Source organism: Orcinus orca, chromosome 16, assembly GCF_937001465.1.
Source record: "Orcinus orca chromosome 16, mOrcOrc1.1, whole genome shotgun sequence".
NCBI lineage: Eukaryota > Metazoa > Chordata > Mammalia > Artiodactyla > Delphinidae > Orcinus > Orcinus orca.
In genome coordinates, this window is record NC_064574.1 from 54,348,607 (window position 1) to 54,372,644 (window position 24,038).

The window sequence follows — 24,038 nt, forward strand, 5'->3', positions numbered from 1 at the left end:
TTCGAGAGACAACAGTGTGCAAGGCTAGGGGAACAGGAACCTCAGGTAAGAACCCTTGGGTCTCTGGTCTCCTGTCAAGAAGCAGAGGGCAGAGTTCATTGGAGTCTCCCGGGGGTCAGAGATAAAGTAACGTTTAACTGGTATTTCCAAGGTTAGCTTCCTGCATGGAGGAGGTCCCTGACTTCGGGGATGACATGGATATGAGTAATGGTGGTGACAGGTCACCAGGTGGTTGATCCAAACAGGAGTCTTGAGGCCACCTGAGTCCCCGTGGGGATCTTGTGGACTTTGGGACAGGTTTGTGCACAGCGTCCCTCACTCAGCCAAGTCATTAGCCTCGATCCTGTCTGCCCGCCGCCAACATCCTTGTCTTTGGTTGAATCCCTAGAAGCAGACCCCGAGGTAAAGCTTTGAATGCAAGTGGCTTATTTGGGGAGTGGTCCCAGGAAGCAGTTGGAGAAGGGAAAGGGGGGAGGTGGTGATGAGGCCAATGTAGGTGCACGAAGGAGCAGGTCACCACGTGTGCACCTGGAGCTCAGCCCCAGTGGGACCCCTGGGCAGTGCTGTGGGCCGTGTCTGAGCCGTCCACCTAGGGACATGCAGGCTGTCCCTAGTTGAGGGCTGCTCCCAGGGCCACAGTGCCGACACCCGTCCAGCCTGCTGTGTGCACGAAGAATCACACTCCTGTGGTCAGAGGAGCCGCCGAGAGAGGCCAACAGGAGCTTTATTAGGAAGACCTCAGCACGGGAATGGCGAGGGGATGTGAGTGAGGTACCGATGGCCCTGGAACAGCCACCACCACCAGCCCTGCCTGGAAGGCCCGGTTCTGGCCGCCTCAGGAGGTGTGTTCTCTCGTGCACACCGCCCCCTCCGCACTCTGAGGCACCGGCCAGTGTGTGCTCCAGTGATTATTTATTAGCATCTCCCCTGCAGCCCTGTGTGATCCTAGGCAGAGCCCCCTCCTCCCGTGTCTTTGGAGCTTGGAGCCGCAGTTTCATTTGTTCCCGAGAAGTAAACCCAGAGGCTTTTTGTTCCCCTCAGAGCATTTCCAGCTACTCCCACTGTAGCCCAGCAGGATCATTCTCCGAACTCAAATGGAATGTTACGTATCAGATTTGTTTGCCTTTGCACATCATCTGCTCACAGATGTTTGTCCTTTGGCTTGTTTCTTTTCCTAATTAATTTTTGATTAAGCTTTGAAACTTAACTGTCTCCACCACTTCCCCCCACCCCAGGTAATCCTGTTTACTCTGAGCCCAGGCTGGGTACCTGGGCTCTCAATGGCTCTGCAGTCCCAGTGGCTAAGAGAGGATGGGGCTTTCAATTAACTGGTTAAGTGGTCTTATCCCTCTTATCCAGACAACAGAGGATGATGCTTGGCCTAAGCATGTGGGATGGAGAAAAGCGAACGAATCTGAGATATCTCTGGAGGGGATGGTTGGAGTGGAGTCGAGGGAAGAGTCAGTGCTGGAAATCACCTGCCAGAAAGAAAATGGTGTGGACATTGTGGTGTGTATTAAGAACACATGGGTCCACATGCACACCCATGTCCTTTGAACCAGTAACTCCATTCTCTGGAGTTATTTAGAGAAAGGAGGGGGAAGAAATGAACAAAAATACCAATTGCTAGTAGCCTGTATACTAAACACTGTACTAGGTTCTCTAACGAAGTAGCAGCAGTGGCGGTGGCAGAACAGTAACAGTAATTGTGCATAATCATAGCAGACAACACTTGTTGCCTCTTTACTCCGCACCAAGAACTGTTCTAAAAGCTTTATGGGCGCTACCAATTTACTCCTTAAAAAACCCTATATGGTCCCTATATGGTCCCCATTTAACAGATGAGGAAACTGAGGCACAGAGAGGTTAAGAGACTTGCCCCAGCTCACACAGGGATAAAAGGGCAGGGCTGAGACTGAACTTGGGCAGGAGACTCCAACGCCTGACCTTTCATCTTCTTCACTTACCACCTCCCATGGACCTTAGACCAGGTGTGAGTTCAGATTTGAGTCACCAGGCAGGAAGACAGCTCAGCCTCGGAGAGAAGGTGAGGAAAATTGAGTTTTCAGAGCCTGGGACAGCAGGTGTGCAGCCCGGCTAGAGAATAACATTGGGTGTGTCATCCTGCACTAGCCCCCTGGAACCTTCTTCTGCCTGTTGACCACAGCTTCCCTGTGCAGGGTGCACCCCAGCCACTTCCCTGTTCCCAGGCCTTCTGCATTCCTCCTTTCTGCAGCCTTTGCTTGTGGACTTAGCCTCAGAAGTCATCCCAGTCACCCGGGCCTGTCATGCCGGGATCTGTTATGATAATACTTCTCTTGATAGCTATCATTATGATTCTGAAGTGTGCTCTGCACCAAGCGAGAGGGAGACCCATGTCCATCCAGATCAGGGCTACAGATCATTGCTTGACCTGAAACGAGCTGCTTTGCCCTCGCGCACCGTGGGTGCTTTGCCTTTCACCTCCAGACGCCCACAGACGGCAGACGTGCTAGCCCAGCATTTTGCCTGCAGACATTTCCCCAAGCCTGGCCCTCCTGCCCCAACACGCCCTCCTCAGTTTCCCTCTGTGTGTTTTCCAAGGCATTTTCCACCCTGCCAGGGGTGTCCTAGAACCTGCCAGCTCTGCCAAAGAAGATGAAATACTCAGGGGTCACCAGGCAGGGCAAGGCAATAAGAAAAGCAAATGGACAAAAGCAGGCCCAGCCCTGCTGAAGCAATTACCAAGTTTCTCCTCCATTTCGAGATTGCAGCGGGGAGAGCAAAGATGGTGGTGGCGGAACATAAATTATGTCATGTCTGTGCGAGCAGAGGTTCTGAGCATTCCTTCATGCTGTCCTTTTCATCTGGGCTCCGTAATTACTGTGTCCTTTTAAAAGGAGTCATTGAATATGTTCATTCAAAGGTGACAGAGAAACTACAAGTGTGGTGTCCTGTGTGTGGGTGTTTTAAAGGAACTCTCCGTCCGTTGCTGGGCGGATTGGTGAGTGAAGGAGGCAGGGTGTCTTGCCCAGGTGTTGTGACTTTCTGAAGACTTGGAACATAATGTCTGCAGAGCAGAGACTGTACTTAGGCCCACCTGAAGTCAAATCTCCCTCTGCCACTTATTAGCCGTACCCCTTGGGGCTAATTACTTCACATCAAACTATTTTTAAAATTGGGAACAATAAAAATCTGCATCTAAGAGTTGCAATGAGGATTGAGATGATGTTTAAAAATACCGAGAACAGAGTTTTGTTTTTGCAGCCTACAGGGTAATCCTTAGTAAATGTTAACTTTTTTATTATTATTAATAATATTGCATAAAAAGCTTCCTGACCTTCCAAAATCGTATGAGCGCTTGCCTTCAGACCGTTGTCCGTATCATCCCAACAACCTAAAATGCCCTCCCTCCTGGCCTTGAGTCAGGTTCTCTAGAGGCAGAGCTGAGATGTGATCCTTGTGCAAATAATGAGTATTGAAGGAGTGCTCTGAGGAGGAACCTATCAAGAAGCAGTGGGAGATTGGGATTGACATACATACACTAATATGTATAAAATGGATAACTAATAACCTGCTGTATAAAAAAATAAAATTCCAAAAAAAAAAAAAGATGCAATGGCAGCAGGGTGAGGCACTCAGCAAAGATGTGGTTTGGCTGAAGTCAAGCCTCAGCCTGATCCCACCGGGAGCTCTGGGGTGTGAGTAGCACCACAGGGTTTTAACACCTTGGAGCAAGCGAAATGTATGTTTATACCACTGTATCAGTCAGTCACCGGCTGCAGGCTGCCCCTGAGCAGGGAGGGGTCAGGGCTTCCCCTCTCTGGCATCTTTGGATAAGGTGTGATTCTCCAGAGAAGGTGGCAGCCAACACTCACAGCAGCTGGGGGGTTTGATGCGCTGGATTGATAAGAGGAATCTGGGTCAGGTACCACCTTTCCCTTCTCAGAGCACTTCTACCCATCCTCCAAGACCTAGCTCTGTGCCACCTCCTTCTGAGGACCCTTTCTCTCTTCCTTATGCTCTGCCCTTATTCTCTCTGGATCCAGGAGACTTCACTACGGGCACCTCGGTTATAGCACTTATCACACTGTAATGGAATTATATGTTTATGGATCAGACTGCCCTAGCAAAGGTGACTGCAGATGTCAGAGTTACCTCTTATGTGGAGAGAGAAGGCAGTGATGAGGTGGTGTGAGCTGACTGGGGACAACTCAGGGAGGGAGTGGGCACCCCAGGGTGAGAGATGGAGCCGCAGACTTACCATTTCAGCCCCAGGTTGGGTTTTGTGTCCTGGAGTTGGGCAACTCTGATCTCCCAGCCAGGTGTGGGAAGTGCCTGGGAATAGCTGGAGGGATTATAGAAAGTCAAGGGATTGCACAGTTAAATTTCCCAAAGGTGGGTGACAGGAGTAAAACCTGGGGAATATGCTAGACCTCTGGCCTGGGGTGCAGCCGGCCCTGCCCCCTGCTTCCATGGGTTTGGCAGGCAGCATCCCATTTCAGCCCGAGTCAGACCCCAGGCCTGACCAGCTAATTGAATCATTTACCGTCTAGCTGTGCCTGACCACACAGAGCCTGCCTTGGTGATTTCCCTTGAGGATGGCGGCCTTAACTGTAGCAACAAGGTCCTCCCTTTGGGAGATGGTGGTGATGGTTCGAATGAGCCCTCGGAAAAGGGAGACCAGCAGTCTGGGATTAGTCCAGCTCAACAGAGAGCAGAGATGCGAAGTCCTGGGGGTCAGGCAGCAGAGAGGCAGGATGGCATCTGGCTGAGGCAGTTGGGTTTCAAATTCAGCTTTGAAGCTGACCGGCTGTGTTACCTAGCATATGCTTTCTTGGCCTTTGTTTCTGTGTCTTTAAAATGGGGATAATGTGTACAATTGAGGGTGATTAGTATTTGATGAGCTTCTACAGGGTTTTCTGGCTCTAACACTAGTACCATTTGGGGCCAGATAATTCTTGGTTGTAGGGATCTGTCCTGTGCCTGTAGGGTGTTTCGCAGCATCTCTGGCCTCCACCCACTAGATAACAGTAAACCCCTATCCTCAGTATGACAACCAAAAAAGTCTCCAGACATTGCCACCTGTCCCCTGGGCAGAAATTAGTCTCTGGTTGAGAACCACTGACTTACTACAGGTAAGACCCTTAGCAAAGAGCCTGGCATATTATAAATACCCAAACAACAGACATAGAGAACAGACTTGTGTTTGCCAAGGGGGACGGGAGGCCGGGAAGGGATGGATTGGGAGTTTGGGATTAGGAGATGCAACCTATTATACATAGAATGGATAAATAACAAGGCCCTATTGTATAACACAGGGAACTATATTCAATATCCTGTAATAAACCATAATGGAAAAGAAAAAAAAAACCCAAACATTAGCTATAGGTATCAATATTATTGTTAGTATCATCATCATCATCACCAGTAGTAACAGAATGTATTAGTTAGGATAACACCAGCCCCTGTTAAAAAGCAACCCCCCAGTTACAGTCCTTTAACCCAATAAAGTTTTTTTTTGCTTCCATAGCAATCCAATGCAGGTGTCCCTGGTGGCCTGCCAGCCCTCCATAGGGTGATTCCAGGATCCAGACTTCTTCCCCTTGCAGCACTCCCCTCCTCTCAGTCCTCAGAGGACCCCAGAAACATTTAGAAATGCCTGGGGAAATATTCAGAAATGTATTCAGAAGTGCTTGGAGAAAGAGAGGCACACCTGTCTTGTAAGCTCCTTGGCCTGGAAGTGACTTACATCACTATCGGTCACATCCCATTGGTGAGAACTAGTCACATGGCACTGTCTAGACTCATGGGAGCCTGGGAAATGTAGTCCCTGGCTGGGCAGCTATTTCCTACTGGTAACTTCATATGAGGGAAGAGGGAGCATGAATCTTTGGAGGGTGGTTAGTCATTTCTACCATTTACGAGCAGGAGGGTCTAGTGGTCCTGGAGCTCTCCTGCCTGCCTCTATGTGGTCCTCTTATGTTGCCTTCTGGTCCTCATGACCACATTCTACTGCTCCTGGGTTCAACAAAAGGGAATCTATTGGAATGGGGCTCTCAGAATCTGTAGGAAGGTGGGAGAACCAGCTTGGAAAGAGGCCAGAGCTAAATCCTCCTAGCAGACCTGGTTCTGGCAGAACCCCACCATCCATGGGATAAAAGCACCCCAGCCATTTGTTTCTGCCCTCATGTCACTGACTCAAAGGCTTGAGATCTCAGGAGAGAGGGGCTAGTGCTTTGTTATGTGTACCCCCTGCTGACCTGGGGATATTGAGAAGAGGCATCTGGTCCAGTGGTCCTCAACCCTATCTGCTCATCACTGTCACCTGGATAGCTTCAGTGAGTACCAATGTCCAGTCCCCTTTCCATATCAATGAGCTTAGAATGCCCAGGGCTGCATCCTGGACAGTTGCCTTTTGTCAAACTCCCTGTGACCCTAAAGTGCAGCCAACGTTAAGAATCACTGGCTCTGCCCTTTCAATGTCTGAAGTGGGAAAAGGGCCACTTCATTTCCTCACTGAGACTACGCAGGATGGGGGAGAGGCAATTTCTTGGAATAGAGATTGACATGTTTTTAAGAAAAGGGATGAGCTGCTGGGCAACCCCCAATGATAAATGTCCCCCCCACCCCCCATTATAAATTGTGCTCTGCATCCCTCTCCCCAGCATGATGACACCCCAGGTCAGGGTATGTTCCCCAACCTCCACCCTGTTCTTGTCCAGGCATTACGCCCTGTTACCTCTCCCAGCAGGATACACATTTTCAAAGAGCACACATAGAAACAAGGGTTATGGCAGCTCTCTAACCTAAAGGAAAGCATCTTCAGTTATGGAATTCCAGGCACTGAAAGAAATGAGATGGTGGGGGTTGCTGGGGCATCCAGGGATGTTTCCATAGCAATTTACATCTTACCACAAGGGCTTTGGAAGGAAGGGCTGTGAGCGCTAGGGCACCACTGGGGCTGCTCTCCATCTGGGACTGAAATGAAGGAGGGAAGGGAAGGGGATTTGGAGTCAGGCCACCCTGAGCTTACATTCCCACACTGACTCTTAACTGTTCTATTGCCTGGAAATTTTCCTAACTTATTCCGACTCTTACTTCCCGCAACATTGATAAGATGGTGATAATAGCGCCTACCCGGCAGGCTTTGAGGATTGAATGAGGGAATGTAACCAAAGTCCCAGCACAGTGCCTTACTCATGAAGTACACAAAACTCATCATGTTAGGTTTCTTGTCTCTCTGTTTTGTGCCATTTGGAGTCACACAGCCCAGCTTTGCTCTAGAATCACCAATCTCTGGGGAAGATATAGTTAGGAAAACGGGTAGAATATTTGAAAAGACTGGCAGGAACTAGATGGTGTCTAAAGAATAACTTTCTGTATACTTGTTTAGTAGTGAAAACTTGGAAAATACAGAAAAGAGAAAGAAGAAAATGAAATATCCAGTTTTACCTCCCAAAGAAAAACACTGTTAATATATATTTTTTTGTCATTTCCTTCCCCTGTTTCTTCTATTCATGCTTTAACGTAACTGAGATCAGGTAGTACAATATTTATGTCATTCATGTTCTGGGTTTTTTTCCTTCATATATGAGCATTTTCCCATGTTATTTCAAACTTTGCTGGACCATCACTTTTGTAGTCATATAGTGGTTCCTGAAAAGGGGATGATTCAGCTCCCTGACGCAATCTCCAATTGTTGAACAGCTAGCTTGTTTCCAATTGTTTTTTCCATTACAAAAATGTTACAAAGCATTATTTTGTGCCACAGACTTTTGATGTATTTCCAATTCGTCCTTAGGAATGATTCCCAGGAGCAGAGTTGCTGGGTCAAAGAGAAGGAGGGTTTCTAAAGATCTTTAACTGCATTTCCAGATTGCTGAGCTAAATTTGAAAACAGAACCATCTTAGGAGCCTTTTTAAAACTTGCAGCCTGGCCTCAAAAAAGCAACGAGGAGCTCTTTGGAAGGAGATGTGAATGGCGGCAACTTTCCCCAAAGATTCCAGGATGCAGGGTGGGGTGGGGACAGGCCACAGGGAGCCTCAGCGCTCCCTCCTCACGCCCACCCAGCCTCCTGTCCGCCTCCTAATTAAGCTTCAGATAATGTTTACAATCTCTCAGTATTTGCCAGCACACGTCAGGGTGACTGATGGGCCCATCACAGCTCAGACACCCATCAACCCAGTGCTGGAACTACTTTAACCTTCCTTATACACCAACTTCAAGGGCAAACCAAGGGCAGGGATTTGTCAGCCCCTCCCTCCCCACTCAGTCTCCCTCTTGCAGCTCTTTCTACCCTGCATCCTCTTGCTCCTTTCAAAATTATCTACAAGATGGACCTAAGGTAGTTGTTCAGCACCACAAGTAAAACTATTCTTAGGTTACAAGCTGCCAGTATTTTGAAGCAAGTGCATGTAAATATTCCATTTCTGACAGAGAGCATTATTAAGAGAAAACTTGTGCATTTTCTAGAAGAATTTTAAGAGCCGTTTATTCATTGGACATTCTGGAGCCTACGGAATTTGGCTTGGGGAGAGAGGGGGTGTTGAATATCATCTGTGAATGGGCTCTTTCCTTTTTTACACTCACATTTAAAAATCTGGGCTGAGTTCCGGCAGCTCCGCGGCTGGAACCAAGTCCGGGGCTAGAGTAGAGGAGAGAGATGGTGAGGAGAGGGGAAGCTGCCTGCTTTCAGAAATACCCCTTTAGGGGGTCTGTTCACAGCCTGCTCCATTAAATGCAGTGGAGCTCAAAATATCAGTGTTACGACTGCTGCTACTATAACAGTTACGACACCAAACTAACCAAAACTACAGTTATTCATTCTCAATCTCCAACTCTAGGCCAGGCATTCCCATTGAATCTATGCCAAAAAGGCAGCGAGATAGATTTTTATATCTGTTTTCCAAATGGGGAAACTGAGGCTCAGAGAGGTGAGGTAGCTCTGTCTTGGTCATGCGCACAGCTTGTAAATGGCAGCACAAGGATTTATAAAGCCCAGGTATTTCTGAGTCCAGAGCAATCCATATACGTTTTACCATCTGGAAATCAAATTGAGTGCTCTGAGAATCATCACTTGACAGTAAATCAAGACTATCGCATGTGGGGGCTTCCCTGGTGGCGCAGTGGTTAAGAATCTACCTGCCAATGCAGGGGACACAAGTTCGATCCCTGGTCCAGGAAGATCCCACATGCCGCGGAGCAACTAAGCCTGTGCGCCACAACTACTGAGCCTGCGCTCTAGAGCCCGTGTGCCACAACTACTGAAGCCCACGCACCTAGAGCCCGTGCTCCGCAACAAGAGAAGCCACCTCAGTGAGAAGCCTGCACACCACAACGAAGAGTAGCCCCCGCTCACCGCAACTAGGGAAAGACGCGCACAGCAACAAAAAACCAAAGCAGCCAAAAGTAAATAAATAAATGTGTATATATATTAAAAAGACTATTGCATGTGGAAATGCACAAAGAACAGCACACATGCTTGTGAGATAAAACAGCTTGCTGTGTGCCAGGGACCGTGTCAAGCACTTTAAACATAGATTTTTTTGCTTAATTCTTAGAACAGTCTTGTAAAAACATATTTTCTCTTTCGTAAGTATGAAATTACAGGCTTAGACAGGATAAGTACCTTTTGTTGTGATCATCTATTGCTGTTACCAAAGTACCTTGAAGCTTAATGGCTCAAAACAGCAACCATCCACTATAGCTCAAGATTTTTGGGGCAGGAATCTGGGCAGGGCGTGCTGGGCGTGGTTTGACTGAGGTTTCTTGGTGGTGTTCCGTTGGCAGATGCACTGCCTGGAGGGTCCGAGGTGGCTGGCACATTGGCCGGGAAGGCTGGAGGTTTGGGCTCAGCTGATACTGTCGGTCAAAATGCCTCAAAGTGGCTGCTCCAGCATGGCGGTCTCAGGGCAGTCAGACCTCTGATGGGCAGCTGAGGGCACCCAGAGAGTCCCCCAGACAGCAGTGGAAGTGTCCAGTCTTTTAAGGCTGGACGAGAACTGGCACAACATCCCTTCTGCCGTAATCCCCTGGTCAGGGTAGTTTCAGAGCCTGCCCAGGTTCAAGGGTTGGGAACATAGACCCCACCTCTTGATGGGAGAAGCACCAAAGAATATGTGGCTGATTTCAGTCACCACACATGCCCAGGATGACATACCTAGAGAGAGGGAGGAGAGGTTTGCAAGACTCAACTCCACAACTTGCTTAGAGTCCCTAGCGTCGTCCAGGGGGTGAAACATGGCAGGTAGATGCTGGACATGCTGGTGTTTACTATTCATGACACAACACAGAATCCACACCACCGTGGGGCAGGGTTTCCCTGTGCGCAGTAGAGAGAGAAATCAACTCTTTCAGGTCAGGGAAGTGACCTTCTCAAAGCCCCCCCCAGCCGCGGAGTGGCAGGAACCCCATTTGTCTCATTCCACACGCTCCATGCTGCTTCACCACCCTTTGATGATAGCACTTTAAGGTGTTCTGTTTACACCAGTGAAGACAACCCAGAGATTCAATCCGTTCAAGGAAAGAGTTGACCCAATTTGGTGACAAATTCACAACCCTTTGCAGGGTGCTTTTGTCAAGGTGACTAAGACATTTCCCGTTATCCCAGAATAGATCGTTAGGACCCCAAGTGAAGGCAGAGGAATGCTGAGCGTCTCTTACACTTGAAAGAGGGTCAGACACAATGGGTTCAGCCATCTCCTCAGATCGCCTTGAGAGGGGACAAGCCACCTCTGCTGTTATCAGTACTGACTAGATAAATAAGGAGAAGATCAGAGAGGATTCAGGGGAGAGAGGAGTTACCAGTGTCAACCTGAAGTCAGGCTGAGCTCCAAAGGGATCTCTTGTAGACACTGGGATGCCAGCAAGAAGAGGACTCAGTCTGCTGGTGTAGCTTCTTATCACCCCTTTCTGCTTGTTCAAGCAGGAGGAGAAGAAGACAGGAGAGAGAGGGCATAGAGGAAGGGACAGCTTTAATCTCTGCTCTTGCAAAAGGACTTGTTAGTTTCCTGTGGGTCCAGAGGATACCACAGAAGATCTGGGTTTGAGCCCTGTGGCTGGTGTCCCCCAGAGGACCAGCTGCACGGTGAGGGGACCTCAGCGACAGGAGACTGTTAGCTGCCAGAATTCCATCACTCGGAGAAGTTGGGGGAGGTCAGGTGGAGGTGAGTTTTCTATGAGGGAACCGTGTAGAGGGATCTCTGGCAAGGCAGTGCTGCAGCGAGGAGGTGTGGCCAGGCCTGCTAGCTCTGCTCTCCAAAACTATCTCCTCCTCTCTGATATACAGCTTGACTGCACGTCCAAACCCCTTGCCGTTGTGTGTGGCCCTGTGACTGAGCTCTGGCCAACAGGATGTGAACTGAAACGATGCATGACACTCCTGGGTCTGGTCCATAAAGACCACCCACTCGTGTTCCTCCATGTATTCTCCCTCTTCTGGCTTTCTGGTCACGGTGACCTGAAGCCACATATTAAAGATGGCAGGGCCTTTTTCAGCCTGGGTCCCTGAATGATTGTGTGGATGAGAGCTGGCCTCTCACGCGTTCTCCCACCTAGAACTGCTATGTGAGCAAGAGATGACTATCCATGTGTCAAGCCATTATTTATTTGGTTCTATTTGTTACTGTAGCTTTGGTGTCCCTGACAATTACAGGAGGCCTGCACCCACAGGGTTGCCCCTAATCTACCTGTGCCCCGCAAAGGTGCCAGCATTTGGACATCTGTACAGAAGGCACCTATGACCATTGAACTGCCTGATAATCTGCATTGATAGCAGATGATTTCGTTTGTTGCATGGTCAAGTGGAGAGGAATGTGCCCTTTCTCTCTAATCCATCCGCTCAGACCCAATGACAGAGCTGTTAAAACCAGAAAACCAAAGGGAGAAGAGGGCACGAAGGCGAAGACCATTCATTCTCCCCAATTAATCCCTCTGTTCAAAGCCTTGCCAGCACAGTTGGGGGACTGGAGGAGATGAGCGTTAAATTGGACTTGAGATAGGAGTTTTGCACTGAGCTAGACTGGGCTTCTCACGCCTGAGGGTGACTGGGAAGCTCTGGGTTTCCCTGGGATGTCCTTACAGAACTGAAAAAGGAGACTAGATTGAGGGATAATTGGTGGAAAAAGAGAACCTTCATGCTGGTGTTGTTCTAGGTCAGAACTTTCCATAAAATAGTTCCGTCAAAGCCAAGGACACCTGGCAGCCTGGCGAACTTGGTAGATGACAGGGCACAGGGATACATTTTTCTTTGAGTGTGAGAAGAAGAAATCCCCAAACTGCTGGTGCATGAATAATACCCTTGCTGGCCTGGAAGGCCTGTTTAGGTGACACTTGACTTCTCGGATAAAGGGTTCACTGTTTGGTGTGAACGGTGGTGTCATTTGCTGCTGGGATACAAATCTGAAGGCCCAGCAGGGTAGTGTTTGAGGAGGGATGTGATGATTCTATCTTCCTACCTGGCAGGCCAGTGTGGCATGTTCAGCACAGCCATGGGGACCTCATGGCGATTCCTGCAGGAAGGAAGGGGGCGAGAGGGAGCAGGACGCAGGGAATAGTGGTCATTCAGTGAGACGGGGATGGCTTAGAGTCTAGACGGGGAAAAGCACACAATGACTGAGTCCCTGGATTTGTGCATAGGAGTACTGCAGGGCAAAGTCTCCAATCCTAGAGACCTGGGTTCCCGTTTCTTGCACTACCACTTGCCAGAGAAGTAATGTAACCTCGCTGATCCTTATCTGGATCCATTTAAAGTGAACTCTGTCCGTTGAATGGGCTAAAAACTTCTTTTGTGTTCTTAAGCTCTTTTGAGTGGTTTCTATCCCACCCAACCAAAAGGGACCTGTCTCCCACTACCACTGCAGAAGTGGTAGAGTGGTACCCAACACATTCAGCACAGATGATTGAGTAGTATGAAGCATCAGAACCCCAGATGGGGATGGGCGTCTCAGACACAGGTGCAGAGGAAGACTAGGTGGGTGTTCCTGAGCCACGATCACCCATCTATCCATTAACTCCGTTCTCATACCTGTTAATATGTGGGAAGTCCCAGGAAGGGTCCATATCTCCATGGGCAAAATCCCTGCATGGTTTTTGAGGGCAGTTTTGGAGTATGACCTGGGTTCAAACCCTGCCTCTGACAGTCCCAACTGAAGGAAAGGAACTTAGCTTCCCAACCCCAGTTTCCCTGTCTGAAAAAATGGCATGAGAACCAGCCCCTAGGGTTGAGGAGAGGATTGAAAGAATCACGTACATCAAGTTCCTGGCACAAGCAAGGAGGAAACCCTTAATGTCGGCCTTTGCAATTTCAAACACGGGTAGAGAAAGTGAAGGAGAGGAAGGGAAATGATTAAAGGGATGGGAAATCGCTGGAACAAAGCTCTAAGGAGTGTCCTGCCGGGAGTTTCCTGCATCCCTTCTGTGCCCAGTGCTGGTCCACAGAATGGCCCACCTCAAACATGGCTCTAATCATATCAGCCCCCATGCTGGGAACCGTCTGATGGTGGCTGCTGCTGACAACATAAAAGCCAAATGCCTCAGTCTGGCACCCGCAGCCCTTAAAGAACCCTCACTCCCTCCCCAGCTGGCCTCCACAGTTCTCTATCTGCTGAACATGCCACAGTGGATGACAGACAGGCCCTGAGGTCTGTGGGTGCCGTGTTCCTGAATAACCCTGAGCTACCTGTGTTGGAAGTGAATCTAACATAATTATGACTATAAAATCGACACTGAATGCAGTATATAGAGGATTCTAGTAAATGTCAACATTTGCTTTTCATAGATTTATCTAATACATAGAATTTTAAATCATAAATGAACTGTGGCTTATCTCCAATTGGCCACAAGCCCCACCACTCCCTACTGCATCACCATATGACCCACCTTCTACTCTGTGTCATCAGATATATGAATGGGTGAGAGAGCTGTTTTTAGTCCTCTCTTCAGTGAGACAAGCCAGCATTTCTATAAAGTCTCTTATTAACCTTGAGGAACTGTAAAGCTTTAGTTTTATCATATTTTAAATTTATGTTTAACTAGACAAATAATACATGGATGCATTCTCAATGAATTCCTCCTCAGAGGTAAAACTTTTGTTGGTTTGATTTGTATCCTCCCAGAGGATACAAAAAAAATTTTTTAATTTTTGGCTGCGTTGGGTCTTTGTTGCTGCACGTGGGCTTTCTCTAGTTGTGGTGAGCAGGGGCTACTCTTCATTGTGGCGCATGGCTTCTCATGGCAGTGGCTTCTCTTGTTGCAGAGCACAGGCTCTAGGCACATGGGCTTCAGTAGTTGTGGCATGTGGGCTTAGTTGCTCCATGGCATGTGGGATCTTCCTGGACCAGGGATTGAACCCATGTCCCCTGCACTGGCAGGTGGATTCTTAACCACTGCACCACCAGGAAATTCCTCCTCCCAGATATTTTTTAGACATACATCTGTGTGTGTGTGGTGGGGGAGTAAGTGTGGAAGGAGGAATGTTACCCATGCAAACTTGGGTCCGCTTGCCCACGTGCAGTCAGGCCAATCTACTGACACCAGGTTGTGGTGAAGGAAAGTGCAGCGGTTATTACAGGCACCAAGCAAGGAGTCCAGGGCAGATAGTGCTCAAAAGACCCAAACTCCCTGTTGGGTTTCAGGGAGACATTTTTAAAGGCCAGGTGATGAAGGGGAGTCACAGGGTATGTGATCAACTCCTGCACAATTCTCTGATTGGTTGATGGTGAAGTAACAGTGTGATGTCATAGGGGTTAACATTATCAATCCTCAGGCTCCAGTAGGTCTGGGGGCTACGTGCTCACAGTCATTAACTAGTTACCTTCTTCCATTTGGTGGGGGTTTTAGCATCTGTAAAACAACTAAGGAATGGGCATCAGATACTGTTATCTAGATACTTCAGAGAGGGGCTAAAGCAGAGGATATACGAGAGAGTTCTGTCCCGGGAAGGCCTCATGGGTCCTGCCCGGTTACAGGAATATATAATATATATATACTTCAGTTATTTTTTTAGAATATTGGTGTCATCATATGTGTGCTGCTCTCCAACTTTTCTTGTCCATTAACAGTATGTAGGGACTTCCTTAGTGGCACAGTGGTTAAGAATCCGCCTGCCAATGCAGGGGATACAGGTTCAAACCCTGCTCTGGAGGATCCCACATGCCACAGAGCAACTAAGCCTGTGCGCCACAACTACTGAGCTCGTGTGCCACAACTACTGAAGCCCTTGTGCCTAGAGCCCATGCTCTGCAACAAAGAGAAGCCACCTCAATGAGGAGCCCACACACCGCAACGAAGAGTAGCCCCCACTCTCCACAACTGGAGAAAGCCTGTGCGCAGCAACAAAGACCCAATGCAGCCATAAATAAATAAGTGAATAAATGTCATGCTTTAAAAAAAAACAACAGCAGTATGTACTGTTGAGTTTTTCATGTCAAACATTAGGATTCACCCCATTTATTCTAGCAGCTGCATAATATTATATAATATGGCTGGATCATAGTTGATTTGGTTTAGAGGAGGGTAAACTGGCAGCCTAGCGGCCACATCCAGATGACATATGTGTTGTGTTTGGCTGGAACCATATTTTGCCCTTACAAATTGAATGCAAATGGCTTTAAAGTAGGCATCTCGTATTTCCCCACAGACCTCACCATTCCCTATTGTCTGGCAGGTAGTTCACTTTATATACTTTTATTACTTGCTTGGCCCCTGGAGGCATTGGAGTGTTCAAACCCTGTATTTTAGCCATTCTTTTATCTGTGGACACTTAAATGTTTTAGAAATGTCTTGTTATCCTGAACAATGCTTCAGTAATCAGCCATGTCTATGCCTCTTTATGTTGGTGTGCGTTTATCTAAGGTAGATGTAAGAAGTGGGCTTGCCTAATAGGGAGGAATGAAAGGGGCCGTGTGACCCAAAATGCACAAGTTGGGAGACACAGACGAAGATTCTGAAGGAGGAAATTAGAGAGGGCAGCTGAGAGTGGTGTTGCCCATGTGCTGCTGGAGACCTGTAGCTGTTGAATAGCAAGCTTCTGCCTCACAAATTCCTACTGGCTTACAGCAGGGAAATGCTGATGTATACACACACACACACACATACACACACACACACAAAAGGTTATGTAGCAAGGGATCTTCTGCACTTGTGCTTTATGGATGTGGCCACTCGCTTTGGAATCAGCTGCTCTCCCAGCCCCAGCTCTGACAGGACAGAGGGAAGGGAGGGGAGGGGAGGACCTGGGCTCTGACACTCATCACACCTTGGGAGTTTCTCCAGGGCTGGCCCTGGGATAAGCCTTGCTAAGCCACAGGCCACAGCTAATGCATCCTCTTGGCTGAGGTCAGTCTGAAGCCTCCCGTTTAGGAGGCTAATGACGCGTGAAAGCTGCCCAGTGGGCAGCAGGCACTGCCTGAGCTACTTCTGGGGCTGATGGCTTCAGTGAGGGCTGGTCTGATACCTTGGGGGTGAGCATGGGGGAGGGAGTGCTGGGAGCTGGACCAGTGTGAGCTATAGGGACTGTTCATCCAGCTCAGGAACCCATGCATTCTTAAGCCCTTAGTTGGATTCACAGCTGTGAGCTGGTATCTGCTTGTCTTATTAAGTTTGGTTACCATAACAAAACACTATAGACTGGGTGGATTAAACAACAGGAGTTTGTTTCTCACAGTCTGGAGGCTGGAAGTCCACCATCAAGGAGCCAGCAGGGTTGGTGCCTGGTGAGAGCTTCTCCCTGGGTTTCAGGTGGCTGTCTTCTTGCTGTGTCCTCATATGGCCTTTCCTTCGTGCATGAGCAGGTGGAGAGAGAGAGACAGGAAGCAAACTTGTTGGTGTCTCATAAGGGCACTAATGCTGTCCAGGGGGCCCTACTCTCATGACCTTATCTAAACCTAATTACCTCCCAAAGGCCCACCTCCAAATACCATCACATTGGAGGTTAGAGCTTCATGAATTTGTGGTGGGGGTGGACACAGTTCAGTTCAGAGCCAACTGGTAGGAAAATATGGCTGAGGATGGCTGGTCAACCTCAGGTATAAGTAGAAAGTTGCAGGGTGGAGAGTTCCTGGAGTTATCAGGGAAAAAAAAACACCTTATCTGCCCCTAGATAGGAGATCTCTTCTAGGCATATATGAACATCATGGGTGGAATCTTTATTCCTTTATTCCAAAATCAAATCCTTTAATACAGAATGGGCTGTGTGTGGGTAGGAGCCTGAAAGTCTATATGACTTTATCTTGTGTTTAAATCTAACTTCCTCTACTGAATAAATTTCTGAGCTTGAAAAAATTACTTAACTACTCTTCCAACCCCAATATATTCTCATCTATGAAATGGGATAATGAAAGTTGCTCTGGGGATGACATAGAGCTTGGCACAACGCCTGGCAGCACTCTTTAGTGCACAATATTTTGAGGCATTTTGGAAACAGAAGGCTGTGGTTGCTGTAGTTTGAAGTTTTACCTTCTCAGAACACTGACTCGAAACTTCAAGGGGAAAAAAAAACCCTCAATGTCTTCAATGGCTTTGCTTTTTCGGTGTTCATTTAATCATTATCAGTGCATGGGCATCGCACACAGACCTCCCCCTTTTTTCTTCCTGGCAAGGTTGTTATGATGTGTTGAAAATATTAATTATCCTCTTCACCTTATACACAGGACTGGAAAAACAAATCTTGCTCCTGTGCTTGCTAGAAGAAAGAGTGCCTCTGTGTGTGTGTGTGTGTGTGTGTCTCGCGCCCATTGTCCCCTCGGGTCATAACAAATTATTGATGCCAATTCCTTTAAAAAGACAATTAATCCAATTACCTTCTTGTTGAATCAATACTAATGTCTTTTTTTTTTCTTTAACTTGCAGGTTTCGGCAAGCCTGGCTGCCAGCGAAGCTGAGGTAGGAAACATGGCTTTGCTGTCCCTTTGGAGGACATTTTGAAACGGTTTTCTTTTGCGATGGAATGAAGAGGGTATTCTGGTTGCAGTTGTGCTCTGCACAATCTCCTGGCGGTTTGTCTGGTGTTGTCAGTTGTGTGGTTTCCACGGCGCTAGGTTTGGGGCTGACCGGGTCACCCCTGGTACTCTTTATGGAGTGTGTACTGAGTAGCCTGGTAAAGACGGCTGATGGTTTCAAATTTGGATCTCCTCTTGCTTCTGTCTTGGTGACTCCAGAGTCTGTATATACACATTATGGTTCTAGCTCCATTCAGACCAGCCCTTGCTTTGGCAGTGAGACCTCCATCTGTCTCTCTGGTGGTTTCCATTCCCTCCCTCTGTTTCCTCTCCCTGTTCATCCTCTGGGGCATTAAGGGAACTGTGGCTGATGCTGGCAACAGGTAAAGAATTTAAAAAGATGTTGGTCAGAGGTCACCAGCAAGGTGACCATCCATGGGGAATGTGGCGTCACTTAATGCGCATCACTTAATGGGTACTCCAAAATATATCCAGGGCCACGGAGCCGTTGTTCTCCTCCTTCTAGGTTACGAGATGTGTAGAGCAAAGAGCATCTACTTGGGCCTCAGCACCCCTGGGTTCTGTGTGACATCGTGCATCACTTTAACTGCTGAGACTCACTTTTCTCATGCACTCAGTGAGGATAATTCAGCTCCTTTTGACCCGTCGCATGGTTGTTGGAGGGTGATATGGAATAAGGAGTGCAGAGGCGGATTCTGACAGTGTTCGACAAAATGTAAGGGGAGATCATTGCAAGAGTGGAAACTCCAGTTCAAATGTCTACAGTCTTGAATAGGATAACTTGGTGTGCAAAAGTTTTCTAGGAACTGTGGTTCATTAATGGTGTAAATGTTATTTTAGATGCCTAGGGAGGTAGATCAGTGGGAAGAGAGGAGGGTCAGGAAGCAGAAAGATGGGGTGGGGTCAGGAGCCACTGGTGTCACCTGCTTCCCAATGATCTTGTGACCAGTGACTTAAGCCAGTCCTGTATCTACTCAAAGCTCCTTTCTTCATCTTCAGAGTGAGAACAGCAATACACATCACATGAGGTTGCTGAGAGCATTAAAAGGGCAATGTCAGTGTTTACTTTTTTGATTTACTCCACACAGAGGACCAGTTTCCATGTATCCAGTACCTAGTATATACCATTCACTATGTAAAGATTTCACATACATCATCTTATGAAATCTTACAAAAATCTTGGGATGTATGAGCTATTATAATCCCCATTTCACAGAAGAATAAACTGAGGCTTGGGAAGACTCAGTGACTTTCCTAGAACCATTCAGCTAATGAGTGATAGAGCTGGGATCTGTAGTCATGTCTGGCAGGGCTGGCTATTAACTGCCGCGCCATGTGTCTTAGTTCAGGCCACTATAACAAGATAGCATGGACTGGGTGACTTCACAGAAATTTATTACTCACAGTTCTGATGGTTGGGAAGTCCAGGATCAAGGTACCAGCAGATCTGGTGTCTGGTGAGGACTCTCTTCCTGGTTTGCAGATAGCCATTCTTCTCATTGTATCCTCACGTGGCAGAAAAGCAGAGAGAGGAAGCAAGCTCTCGTGTCTCTTCTTATAAGGGCACTAATCCCATTCCTGAGGGCTGATCACCTCCAAAGGCCCCACCTCCTGCTACCATCGCGTTGGGGGATAGAATTTCAATATATGAATATATTCAGTATATGAACAACAGCATGTAAACCACCCAGATCATGGCTTCGTGCATAGTGAGTGTTGATAAATGTTAGCTCTGGCTCTCCTTAAGGGCTGATTCTGCTTTCTAGATCGTACCTGAATATGTCTCAGTGCACTGGGGTCAGCACCACGGAGAGATGCCTATTTCCTGTGATTTTCCATCTTCCTTTCCTCAGCACAGTCTCACATTTGTGCCACATTTGGCAGTTTAAAACACACAGTCAACAGTAAAACACCTTTACATATGTTGCCCCTTTTCAATTTCACAGAAATCACACATGGCAGGATATTTGTTATCACTATTTTCAGATTTAAAAATGGAGTTTTGGAGAATTGCAGTACTTTAAACATTGGTGAAATAATGTTTAATGATCTAGCAATTCCACTCCTGCTTGTGTGCCTAAGAGAAATGAGTGCTTATGTCCACCAAAAGATGTATACAATAATTTTCATAGAAGCTTTATTTCTCATAGGCAAAAGATGGAAACAAACTAAGTGCCCATTAACAGGATAATAAATAAACAAATTGTGGTATATTCATGCAATGGAATACAAGATAGTAATCAAAAAGAATCATCAATGGATATATGAAACAGCCTTCATGAATTTCAGAGATATAATGTGGGGTTAAAAAAATACACTCTGGGGCTTCCCTGGTGGCGCAGTGGTTGAGAGTCCACCTGCCGATGCAGGGGATGCGGGTTCGTGCCCCGGTCCGGGAAGATCCCACATGCCGTGGAGCGGCTGGGCCCGTGAGCCATGGCCGCTGAGCCTGTGCGTCCGGAGCCTGTGCGCCACAACAGTGAGAGGCCCGTGTACCGCAAAAAAACAAACAACAACAAAAAAACACCCTGTATGATTTCATTTACATATAAATGAGCACCCACTTCTGGTGATAAAAGTAACAGTCATGGTTACCTTTCAGTAGGGGGACAAAAGAGCCAGTTGGGCGATGGGAATATTCAATGCTTTCATCTAGATATGGTTACATAGGTTACCATCACATGTAAAATTTATGGAGCTCTACACCTAAGATGTGTGTACTTTATAGTGTATAATTTGTATACCAAGAAAAAAAAGTGAATCTACTTGGTTAAAAAAGAGCAGCAGCAAAAATGAAAAAGAAAACAACATAAAAAGTATAAACCAGGATAATGAAAGAAAGGGAAATGAGGAAGTCTAGAACTTTCAGCACGTAGACAAAACTGTAGATCAAAAATAGCCTAAACTCACCCATTCATCACGCATTTATTCATTCATTCATTTTTACTCGCAACTCCTATCTCCCAGATGGAACAGGATTTTTAAAAAACACACAACTTTTCCATTCTCCTAACCATGGTTTCTAAGGCTAAATTGTACTTGCTGCAGCCAGATCATATTTTTTGCACTACTGCAGGGAGATAACCTTTTATTAATTGAATTTCTAATGGCAATTCATCAAAGCAAACGATCACCGTTATTTAGTGCATGTTCCATATTCGCGGCATGTTCTGTTAGGTAAATAATAGTGGCTCTGGGAAGGTGCTTCTGTGAGGTCTTTTTCCTTCTCAAATGACTTTCTTTTTTTCCCTAAGTACAGACAAACAGTTGTAATTTAAGCAGAACAAACCCCACCTGTCGAGGAGACGTTGGTTAAAGGGAGACAAGAAGAATGAAAAACCCACAGAATCAGTGAGAATGAATGGCTTTGCCAGTTGCCTTTCTCTCTGCAGATTGACAGTGAATATGTGAATAACGTTTGCTAAATCTGGACTTTGAAAACATGACAGTAAGCTGTTTGTGCCAATAATTTTTCATGGCATATGCCACCCCTCCCTGTACCACACACAGTTTTAATAAGATGGCACATGGACTGTTGAGAAATGTTAAAACCCTGCAGAGGAAAGAGCTTTATCTTCTGACCAAATTCTGCCCAGCAATGTTTATGACAGCTGAAGAATTTATCTTAAATTCCCTCTGCTAGCCACAAAGCACATGGCCCTTTGTCCCCGAGCAGCCTGTAAGAACCAAACTAAGATGTCACATACATAATATAACAGATAAATGGCCCAATTTCCATGTCCACATGATGAATGGAATGCAAGTTCAGCAAACACATATTTGCACATTAATTGGCCCTGCATGGTTCCATTTTGTTCCTGAGTTGCTACTGTATGTCTCCTGGACTCTTTCCCCTTCAGAATCATTAAGCCTGTTTTATCGCACAAATGCATACACATCTCCCCCCTGTTTACCGTCACGCAGCTTGCCCTGCTGAGGGAGAACCAAGTAACCTGGGCGCAGCCACTGGATTGCAAATGCCTACGTCTGAGTTCTCTCCACCTCCAGCTGCAGGGTAACACTGAGATCTGAGACCCAGCCCCACAGTGGCTATGCTGACAGCCAAACAAAGGAGGCTGCAGGAGAGGATGCTTAAAAAAAAAATCATTTCTTTTCAGTTACCAGTTGGTTCTTTGCCTCACCTTAAATGATTTTCTGTTGATAGTTTAATGGCAGTATAAACCCAGTGGAGGGCCTCAATTTTGATAAATTGGCCTGCTCCTATTTCATGGCAAAGCAATCGAACTGAGATTGATTAATATTACAGTTTTACTATCCCAAATAATTGCAGTGGGAAACAGTGCTGGTGGCTAAACCCAGTGGCCTTCGGGAGACATACGTGGAATCTTGCTTCCACCAATCTCTGTTTCCATCCAGAGATTTTTACCCCGGGCCAAGGAATCATATATTTTTCCTGTCTCAAACCTGAGTCTCAGAAAAGCAGATCCAAGGGCTACAGAGCCTTTTAGAATACTCTGGCCCATTTGGAGAGAAACCAGCACTTTTGAGAAGGGCCTGAATTTCTTTTGCTGTGAACAAAAGACCAGTCCTGGCCATTTCAAGTCACTTCAGAAGCCAGAACATTTTACAAGGGACAGTTGAGTTATTGCACAAAGAGCATTACAGTGGAAAAAGCATGAGCTTTGGAGTCTTAGAGATGAGATATGAATCATGGGTCCACAATTTACAAGTTATGTGCCTGCGGGCAAGTCGCTTAAATGCTAAACAGGTCTCTTATCAGTAAAATGGCAATAATGCACACCACCCCAAAGGATTGATTTGAATTTTAAAATTTGATAATCTGTGTGCAATGCCGAAGACAGTACCTGGCGCAGAGCAGATGATCCACAATTGTTATTTCGCTTCCTCACACAATCCCCGTACTTTATTTCTTGTGTAAAAGTAAGACAATAAATAAACAACTAGAAGTTTCTTTTGAGACCTGTGGCTTTGAAAACTTGCTGTGATGATTTTGCATCATGGCTGACCCAGAACCTAAGCAGGCAGGCGTTTACTTACATGGCTTAATTCATGTTGGAGTCCATGGCCCTCTTCTCTCCATTAAGGGCAAGATCCATCTGAAGATCAGCAGTACTTTCCAAAGAGCATGCTTGCCCTTGTCTAATTTGTCCAATCACACTTTGATAGTCTTCCCTGTCTTTGAAGCCAGCTCAAAAGCATGTTTAAAGAACCTGCAAAAAGTAATCAGGTCTTAATTCAAGGGCCAAGAATTCTCAGTTGGAGATATGGTTGGCCTTTTTAAAATTTGATGGGCATTTAAGTGATAGCTATTCTATACTAGGCAAAGCACTAGGCACTGGGATACGTACATGACTTGGACATATAATCTTACCCTCAAAGAACATACGCTCCAATACGCTGTGGGGGGGATATATCATAAATGATATAAGGTCATTTGTTTCATGGTGACCAGCATTCTCATGAGAGCAAAGCCCTGTCCATCAACCCTGCTCCATATTCCTTAAGTTTGGGGTCTGGGTTCAGACATAAGTAAGCCTAGATGGGAATGGGATATGTATGGAGGCTTCCCAGAGGATATTACCTCCAGTAAGATGCAGACTGGAGCCTTGAAGTCAAGAAAAGTAGAGAACACGAGAAAAGGCACAGATGAGAAAGAGCTTGCACGTTCAGGGAATAGGCGTGAAAGGGGTGTGGGAGCTGTGAAAGAGAGTGGAAGTGATCGGAGCGAACGTGGAGAAACCAAGACCAAGATCCTCCTGGAAACAGAAGGGGAAGAGGGTTACAAGAAAGGAGCAGGGCACTGAATGATTCACTGGGGTCGAGGAGAGTGAGCATCGGGTTGATGGCACTGGGTTTGGCAGGTATACAATCATTAATGTCCTCAACAAGAGCCTTCCCAACATAGGTGGCGGGAGTAGAAGTTAGATGTGGATGGCTTAGGGAGTAAATGGAAAGAGAAAACACATAAGTACAATATAGACCAGCCTTTCAAGGGGCAAGTGCTTGAGCCAAGGCAACGATGCTCCCTGGCTTGAAGGAATTTTGAAGGTGGCAGGGGCTTGGGTACGTCACAGGCTTGCAGAATGGGCCTCAGAAGATACGAGGATGTGAATCAG

At 46.9% G+C, this 24,038-nt stretch overlaps 1 protein-coding gene across 11 annotated transcripts in view; it reads left to right on the forward strand.

The window, feature by feature from the left end:
* Positions 1-24,038, forward strand: part of RBFOX1 (RNA binding fox-1 homolog 1) — a 2,185,863-nt gene that overhangs the window by 568,652 nt on the left and 1,593,173 nt on the right. For all 11 annotated transcript variants that reach the window (XM_033428861.2, XM_049699911.1, XM_049699912.1 and 8 more), the window contains exon 4: positions 17,831-17,863. In XM_033428861.2, coding sequence (XP_033284752.1) covers positions 17,831-17,863 — 33 coding nt within the window. The remainder of the gene's footprint in view (positions 1-17,830; positions 17,864-24,038) is intronic.